We start from the raw sequence: 8641 nt of genomic DNA on the forward strand, positions 1-8641 counted from the left end.
CTCACAAAAAGTGCTTAGAAAGCCTGGAGGTTCTTGGGGATGTTTGAGTGTGGATATGACAGTCCGGTCAGAGACAGAGAAAGCAAGATAACCTTTCCCATGAATTGGTCTGGGAACTTTTAGGGAGCTGGAGAGAAAGAATTGTAACTATCCACAGGTGGTGTTTGGAATAAGTTGTTTTTTTCCATAAAGTTGTTTAATGGAAGGTGTTTTCTTAATTAGCCAATCATGTGAAATATGTTGATTAAATGACCAATGAGGTCCACTTGTAGCAAACCAAGGTATAAAAGAAGAGGATTGAATAAACGGGTGGCTTTTAGCTCTCAGCCTTCTGATCTGAGTCTGTGTCATCTCTGACTCCACAGTGACTTTTGGGGATCTGTGAGGGCTATTAGGGATCCTTTCTGCACCTCATGACCTAACAGGATCTTCTCCAATAAACTTTGCCTGAAGCTCCTGCTGTGCCTATAACAGGAACCCCTGTGAGTGTCTGGGACATCCTGGCTCTTTGGCAGCCTGGGGACTCCTGGGATGCCACCATGGAACCCCCATGAGTGCCTGTGACAGATCGGTGCCTTTGCAGCCCAAGGTGCCCTGGGATGTCACCATGGAATGGCTGTGACTGCGTCTGACCACAGGGCTCCTTACCATCCCCAGAAACCCCTGGGAGGTGTCCATGGAGCCCCTGTCTCTGCCCATGACATTCCAGCTCTTGAACAGCCTGGAGACTCTTGGAAAGTCCCCGTGGAACCCCTCTGAGGGCCTGTGACAAATCTGATCCTTAGCAGGCAACCATCCCCAGCCCCCTGTTGCTATGGTCAGTTTCCATGGCAACCATCTCCAGCCCCCTGTTGCTATGGTCAGTTTCCATGGCAACCATCCCCAGCCCCCTGTTGCTATGGTCAGTTTCCATGGCAACCATCCCCAGCCCCCTGTTGCCGTGCTCAGTCCCTCGGCAGCTCCATGCAGACCCCATGCCAGGAGTGGGTGCCATGGACACCAGCTCAGGCCTGCAGCCAGAGCCCGTTGCCATGGCAACCATTGGCAGTCCCATCCCCAGGGTCATGGGATCCCAGATCCACAGAATTGGCTGAGCTGGGAGGGACCCATCAGGATCCTGGAGTCCAAGTGCTGGCCCTGCACAGGACACCCCAACAATGCCAGCCTGGGCCTGGCAGCGCTGGCCAAACGCTGCTGGACCTCAGAGAGCCCTGGAGCTGGGAGCCTTCCCTGGGGAACCTGGGCAGTGCCCCAGCAGCCTCTGGGGAAAAACCTTTTCCTGAGATCCAGCCTGAGCCTGCCCCGACTCAGCTGCAGCCGTTCCCTCCAGTCCTGTCCCTGGGCACCAGAGGGAAGAGGTTCCCACAGCCCCAGCCAGGGACCCTCTCCCAAGGCTGTTGCCATGGCCACCAGGCCTGGGAGCAGCTGGGATGCTCGGTTTCCATGGACCAGGGTTCAGGAATGGGATTCCCCAATTTCCTGCTCCCACTAAAACCACGCTGCCACTCGCTGCCCTTCCACCTCCCATGGAAAGAACAAAAGGCAAAGATCCTGGGCTGGGATAAGAACAATTTAATGGGAACAGCAACGAGATAAACAACAAACAGGAAGAGAAACAATACTGGTAACAGAAGGGAAAACAAAAACTATTTACAGGGAAAACTACAACATCAACAACCGTCTCTTCCTGGCCACATATTTCCTCCTGCCTGGAAAGGACACCCTCCTCTTTGCGAGAGAGAGAGTCCCTTGCCTGCCCCTGGCAATAACCTAAGGTGGGACTGAATGTAACATCATGGCCATGGCCACACCGTCATGTTCTTCAATCTCACATCATATCATTGACAGAACCAGGAAAAGCTATAGGTGTCTTCCCAGCATGGATCACAGGGACCATGGATCACCAGGGCTCTTCCCAATGTGGGCTCTCCAGTGGGGGGACGAAGTTAGGGCAGTGCATGAAGCTCCTTCTGCAGTTGGGGCATTTATAGGGCTTCCCTTAACTGTGCCTCTGGTGGTGTCTGTTCAAGTTACAGCTCTGGGTGAAGCTCTTCCCACACTGGGAACACTCGAAGGGCCTCTCCCCAGTGTGGATTCGCTGGTGGGTGATGAGGTGGGAGTTGCGCTTGAAGCCCTTCCCGCAGTCGGGGCAACGGAAGGGCCTCTCCTGTGTGTGAATTCTCTCATGCAGGAGGAGATTGGAGCTGGTTTGGAACCTCTTCTGGCACACAGGACACTCATAGGGCCTCTCCCCAGTGTGGATGCATTGGTGGATGATGAGGTGGGAGCAGCAGCTGAAGCCCTTCCCACATTCCCCACACTCACAGGCCCATTCCCCAGTGTGGATCATCTGGTGGCTCATCAGGGCGTTGCTCCGCCTGAAGCTCTTCCCACACTCCAAACACTTGTAGGGCTTCTCCCCGTCATGAAGCTGCTCATGGGTCACCAGCTCCAATCCCTGGCTCAGGGTGCAGCCTTTCACCTCAGAGCACCCTGGGCTGGGTTTGGTCCCCTCTTCCTGTGCCATCTCTGGAGCTTTTCCTCCCTGTTGGATTCCTGCCCCGTGGAGCCGCTCCAATCTGCCTCTTCCTCGAGGTTCTTCTGTGGGGATTTGTCCTCCCTGGTCTCCATCCTCACCTCCTTGTCTGGGGGAGGAAGGACAAGGTGAGGATGAGATTTGCCCCTATGCTGCTGGGAAAGGGAAGAAGATCCCCCAGTGCATCCCCAGCAGGACAGCAGTGGGGTTGTCCTGCAGCCGGGGGCATTGCTGGGCTGGGAGATGGAGCAGATGAGAAAGGGAAAGGGGCACTTACTCCTCCTCACCTGCCTGGGTGTCCCGGGGCATCTTCCTCTTCCTTACAGCCTCTTCCTCCATCCAGCCAAAGTTTGGGAATGAGAAATCCTGGTTTGGGGGAAAATACAGTGTATGACTACATTGGATTACGGTGTTCCTCCTGCCCAAGTCCATCTCTGGTGTTGTGGCACATCCACAACGAGCCCCTGTGAGCAAGCTGCACTCCCAGAGCCCGGAGCACGCTTGCTTAACCTGCTGATGGACAAGGCCAGAGACGGGTCTGTGTGCACAGCTCCAAACGCAGTTTATTGCAATGCAGAGGGTCCAGGCACAGAGACAAAATGGTGCTGAGGACACAGGGTTTGGTAAGGGGGGAAAGGGGCGGGTCTGAGGGCCAAGGGCCAATGGGAACTGAGCACAGGTGGTGCAGAGGAGGGGCAGCCAACTGGGGAACCAATGAGGTAACAGGGGAGGAGCATTGCAGCAAACCAGGACCAATGGGGGACAAGAGAGGGGAGAACATTCTAGGGGGAATCCATATAAGGAAAAAGGGCAGCTGGAGTGGGTGATACCAATGAAGCCTGCTGCATTCCCATGAGCCTGCAAATGCTGATGGTGAGAGCATTGTCCTCAGAGGGGTGTCTCTCTCTGACCCTGGTGACCTTTGCCCTGAGGTATTACAGTTCCAATGTTGGGCCCCTGCGCCTCCACACTCTAGAAGTCACCGGGAATCTGGTGCCTTTGTAAACTTCCAAAACACTAAAATTCAGTGCCCAAAAATACACAAATTACTAAGATTCAACCAAAACACTCAACCCTGGGTTTCTCCTCTCTGGTGTCTCCACTTTGGGCTCCTGGAGGCGCCCCTGTCTGGGTTGCTGCGGGTCAGGTTTGTATTGCTGTTCCCCTCTCTGGGCTGCTGGGGCTCCTGGCAATCCCGCAGGTCCTCCTTCTCTGGCCTCACCACTTTGGCATCACAGGTATCCCAGGGGTCAGCACTGTCCGGGGTCCCTCTTTCAGGGTCCTGGGGTATCCATGGGTCCCCCCTGTCCATGCTGCCAACATGTCCAGGCTTCTGGAGCACCCCCAGCTCTCGCATTGCCCGTTTCTGCTCCCCCCAGTGCCGGTTTCCCTGCCAGCCCTGCCGGTCCCGGGCGATCCCCAGGTGGCTCTGGGCTGACAGTGCAGCCCCTGGGCCGGGCAGAGCCGGCCCCAGCACGGGGGGACCCTGCATCCTCCGCTGCCTCGGCAGCCGCGCCCAGCGCCGGGCACGGAGCTCGGGCAGCCCCCGCCGCCCCCTGCCCAGGGAGCCCCGGGGACCCCCGCAGCCGGGGCTGGCTCTGAGCGAGGCGGCCCCGAGCCCGGCTGCGTGGCCAGGGGGGCACGGCGAGCCCGGGGCCTCTGTGCCAGCGCTTCCCCCGCTCTCCCTCAGCCTTTGCCCGGCCCGGCCCCCGAGCACAGAGCTCTGCCCGGGGCTCCCGGCCCGAGGGGCGGCTCCGGGCCCGCCCGGCCGCTCCCGGCTCCCACAGCCCGCCCGGGGCCGCCAACAAAACATCCCAGCACCAAATCCACAAACCAACCACTGCCACCCTGTCTTGCTGCGCCTCCCCAGGGACCCCAACCCCGCGGCAATGCCCCCGGTGCATCGGGACCAAAAGCTGCTCCAGCCCAGCCCCTCGGAAGCCCCAGCTGCGGCCCGTCTCTGGCACAGCGGTCCCGGCAGCTGCCCCGCTGCCGCAGCTGCGGCTCTGGAGCATGGAGGCTCTGCGGGACCCCCGGGCTGGGCCCCCTCCCAGCCCGTGCCTGCCCCGCACCTTCAGCCCGGCCTCTCTCGCTGCTCCGGCTCCTGCACAGTCCCCGCTCTCCATTCCTTGGTCCCCTGGGCTCTCCTCTGGGGCTCCTACAACACCCGGCAATAGAAAACAATCGATTTTGGTGCTCCCGGATGAAGCCACAACTGAAACTTTGCTCCTTTTGCTTGGCTGCAGAGACCTCCAGGGCGTTTTCTGCACACAGTCCCAGCCCCCAGCACTTGCTGAAGGCGCTCCTTGCAAATGTCACTGTGCCAGGGCCCTGTCCTTGTTGTCACTTGCTGGGGCTGGCCATGCACAGAGCTCCTGGACTTGCATTTCCAGCTGCTGTGCAGCCAAAGCCGAGATATCTGCAGCTGCCTGAATGCAAAAACTGCAATAGGAGCCTCTCTCCAGGGGGAAATCTCCCCTCCTGTGCCAGTCCGTGGCAATGCTGCCATTCTCTGCTGCTCCTGCTGCTGCTGGGGCACTCGGGGCTCTGGCTGAGCAGCAAAGGTGACCCTGAGCCAGGAGCTTTCCTTGGCTGCAGCAAAGCCTCAGCACACAAAGCCCTTCCCGGTGCTGTGCCCTGTGCCAGGAGGGATTGTGCCAGCAGAGCTGACCCGAAATTTCTTCTCCCAGGCAGCTTTAGGACACGCAACATGGAGAAGCCAGAGCTCACTCTCAGCTTTGTGCAGTCCTGCAGAAGAATCCTGTGTGTGAAGCAGCCTGGGAACAGGGTTTGGTGTCAGGGGAAGGGGAACTCAGAGCCCTTTGCTGTCCTGTGGGCTGAGGCTCTGCATTTGCAATGGCTCTGCAGCTGCCAGAGGGGCCTTTTTGTCTCAGCTGAAAGCAGTTCTGTTGAGAGCCTGTCCTACACCTGCTTTTCCTGCAAATGTGCCCAATAAATTCACATTTTTTGCAGCCACAGGTCTTGTGTGACAACTGAAGGATGGAACAGCTCTGATGGGGGGAGTTCTCTCTTTCTTGTTTTGATTTTTTTTTCCTTGGGTGTGTTCTGTGTTTTGTTCTTTGTTTTGTTTGGTTGATTTGTTTGTTTTTGTTGGCTTTTAGGTTTTTTGTTTGTTTCTTTTTCTGTTGCTTGGGGGGTATTTTTTGTTTAGGTTGTGTGAATTTATAAAATCAAAGGGTTTTGGGAAAGCTGCAAAAGGCAGGCCTCAGAGACAGCAGAACTGTGATTAGAGTTAAGCACTAGCCATAAAATAAGTCAGCAGAAAAATTATTAAAAAAGTAGAAAAGTAAGGACAAATGGAACAATGGTCTGTCTATTAATGCTTGTCTAGAATAACTTCCTCAGCTGCAGAAAAGTATATCTAGCAAGATACTAGGAAGTTCTAAGCTTAATAATGCAGCTCTGTGCATTGTGTTTTAAGGCTTACAAACAGGTATTGTATTCAAAATAAGCAAGAATTGTTTTAACCGACTGTATGTGTGCTTATAGTGGTTAGATAGAACTACTGTCAATATGCTTTTGCTTTGTGTGATTAGTCAAAAAACTTATAAAGTAAGTTGTCACATTACCTTCTTGGTCTGCTGCATGGGATGTGAGCTGCTGGCATCTTCCCATTGTCATAACCATGTAATGAGATGGATGCTGGAAAATAAAAAGGCTCAAGACACGTTCCTAGCAGTCCCGTCCTATTCATGTTTTGTACACAGCCCCCAGCTGGCAATATAGGCGATGGTTTTCTTCTTTTGGTATGGTTTTGTTTGTTTTTGTTTTTGGTTTTTTGGTTTTTGTTTGTTTGTTTGTTTTTTATAATCGATTTCTCCAGCAGTTCTGGGCAGAGCTCTGTAACTGTGTCTGACACTTGTCTGTGGTCCTGTGCAGGTGGCCAGGGGGACCCTCCCTGAGCTGTGTGCAGAGGAATCCACATCAGCCCAGGCCGGGCTGGGCAGTGGCTGCTCAGTTCCATGGACTGGATGCAGCTCTGGACGCTTCCCTTGGAGCATCTGCAGGGAGGGAACGCTGGGGCTGTCACTGCTGGGGTGTCACACACAGGGGAACGCTGGGGCTGTCACCGCTGGGGTGTCACACACAGGGGAACGCTGGGGCTGTCACTGCTGGGGTGTCACACAGAGGAGAACGCTGGGGCTGTCACTGCTGGGGTGTCACACACAGGGGAACACTGGGGCTGTCACCGCTGGGGTGTCACAGACAGGGGAACGCTGGGGCTGTCACTGCTGGGGTGTCACACACAGGGGAACACTGGGGCTGTCACTGCTGGGGTGTCACACACAGGGGAACGCTGGGGCTGTCACTGCTGGGGTGTCACACACAGGGGAACGCTGGGGCTGTCACCGCTGGGGTGTCACACACAGGGGAACACTGGGGCTGTCACTGCTGGGGTGTCACACACAGGGGAACGCTGGGGCTGTCACCGCTGGGGTGTCACACACAGGGGAACGCTGGGGCTGCCCTGTCCCCAACAGCTCTGCCAGTGCCTCGAGGGGACATAAAGGCTGAGCCAAAGGGTGAGAATTGCAGAAGGGGCTGAGCTGGGAGGGATCCATTAGGATCATCAAGTCACAGAATCACAGAGTTGCTGTGTTGGAAGAGACCTTCAGGATCATCGAGTCCAACACAGCCCTAACACCTCAACTAGACCATGGCACCAAGTGCCCCGTCCTGTCTTTTTTTAAACACATCCTGTCCTTTTTTAAACACATCCAGGGATGGTGACTCAACCACCTCGCTGGGCAAACCAATCCTATACTTTATTACCCTTTATATAAAAAACTTTTTCTTAATATCCAACCTATATTGGATAAGCTCAGCTGCTCCTTGGCACAACTTAAGACTGTGTCCTCTGGTTCTGTCAGTTGCTGCCTGGAGAAAGAGACCAACCCCCACCTGACTACAACCACCTTTCAGGAAGTTGTAGAGAGTGATAAGGTCACCTCTGAGTCTTCTCTTCCCTGGGTCCCTCAGTCGTTGCTCACAGGATTTGTGTTCCAAGCCCCTCACCAGCCTTGTTTCCCTTCTCTGGACACACTCCAGCCCCTACATGCCCTGCATAAATTGGGAAGCCCAGAACTGGACACAGCAATCAAAGTATGGTGCCAGAACAGGGGAATAATGCCAAGTACACCAGTGCCAAGTGCAGGGGAAGAATGACCTCCCTGCTCCTGCTGGCCACACCATTCCTGATCCAGGCCAGGAGCCATTGGCCTTCTTGGTCACCTGGGCACACTGCTGGCTCATGTTCAGCCGGCTGTCGAGCAGTACCCCCAGGTCCCTTTCTGCCTGGGCACTGTCCAGCCACACCATCCCCAGCCTCTGGCATTGCAGGGGGTTATTGTGGCCAAAGTGCAGGACTGGGCACTGGGACTTATTAAACTCCATCTTATTGGACTCTTGCATCCATCCAGCTTTTCCTGATCTCTCCAGACCCCTTCTCCCTTCCAACAGATCAACACATGACCCCAACGTGGTGTCATCTGCAGGTTTACTAATGAAGGACTCAATCCCCTCATCCATGTCATCAGTGAAGATATTGAGCAGAGCTGGCCCCAGCACAGAGCCCTGAGGGACAGCACTGGTGCCTGGCTGCCAGCTGGATGCAGCAGCGCTCACCAGCACTCTCTGGGCCGGCCATGCAGCCAGTTCTGAACTCAGCACAGAGTGCTCCTGTCCCAGCCCTGGGCTGCAGCTTCTCCAGGAGTGTGCTGCGGGAGACAGTGCCAAAGGCCTTGCTGGAGTCCAAACAGACACATCCACAGTCTGTCCTGCATCCACCAGGAGGGGCACCTGGTCATAAAAGGAGACCAGGTTGGTCAAACACAAACTACCCCTCCTAAACCCCTGATGGCTGGCTCTGATACCTTGGCCATGCTGGAAGTGCTGGGTGATGACACTCAGTATAAACTGTTCCATTTCCTTACTGGGTACAGAGGTCAGGCTGACTGGCCTGTAATTACCAGGATACTCCTTCCCACCCTTGTTGTGAATGGGGGTCACATTGGGCAGCTTCCAGTCATCTGGAAACTCACCAGTGAGCCAGGACTGCTGGAGAGCGGCTTGGCAAGCTCATCT

General features: G+C 55.5%; 1 protein-coding gene across 3 annotated transcripts; it reads right to left on the reverse strand.

The window, feature by feature from the left end:
- Positions 1 to 1557: 1557 nt before the first annotated feature.
- Positions 1558 to 4813, reverse strand: LOC135287741 (zinc finger protein 3-like). Of its 3 annotated transcripts, none has more exons than XR_010351282.1 (3): positions 4609 to 4799; positions 2824 to 2902; positions 1558 to 2645 (listed from the first exon to the last, which is right to left on the reverse strand). XR_010351282.1 is itself a non-coding variant. In XM_064400971.1 (3 exons), exons 1-3 carry the CDS (start codon positions 4660 to 4662, stop codon positions 2000 to 2002), a joined length of 789 nt encoding a protein of 262 aa, XP_064257041.1. In that variant the 5' UTR covers positions 4663 to 4813; the 3' UTR covers positions 1558 to 1999. The 3 variants fall into 3 exon arrangements, 1 of the variants encoding a protein (XP_064257041.1); XM_064400971.1 differs by having other exon boundaries at positions 2814 to 2902; positions 4609 to 4813; XR_010351281.1 differs by lacking the exon at positions 4609 to 4799 and having other exon boundaries at positions 2824 to 3467.
- Positions 4814 to 8641: the final 3828 nt, after the last annotated feature.

The sequence above is a fragment of the Passer domesticus genome, chromosome 31 (assembly GCF_036417665.1).
Source record: "Passer domesticus isolate bPasDom1 chromosome 31, bPasDom1.hap1, whole genome shotgun sequence".
NCBI classification, from domain to species: domain Eukaryota; kingdom Metazoa; phylum Chordata; class Aves; order Passeriformes; family Passeridae; genus Passer; species Passer domesticus.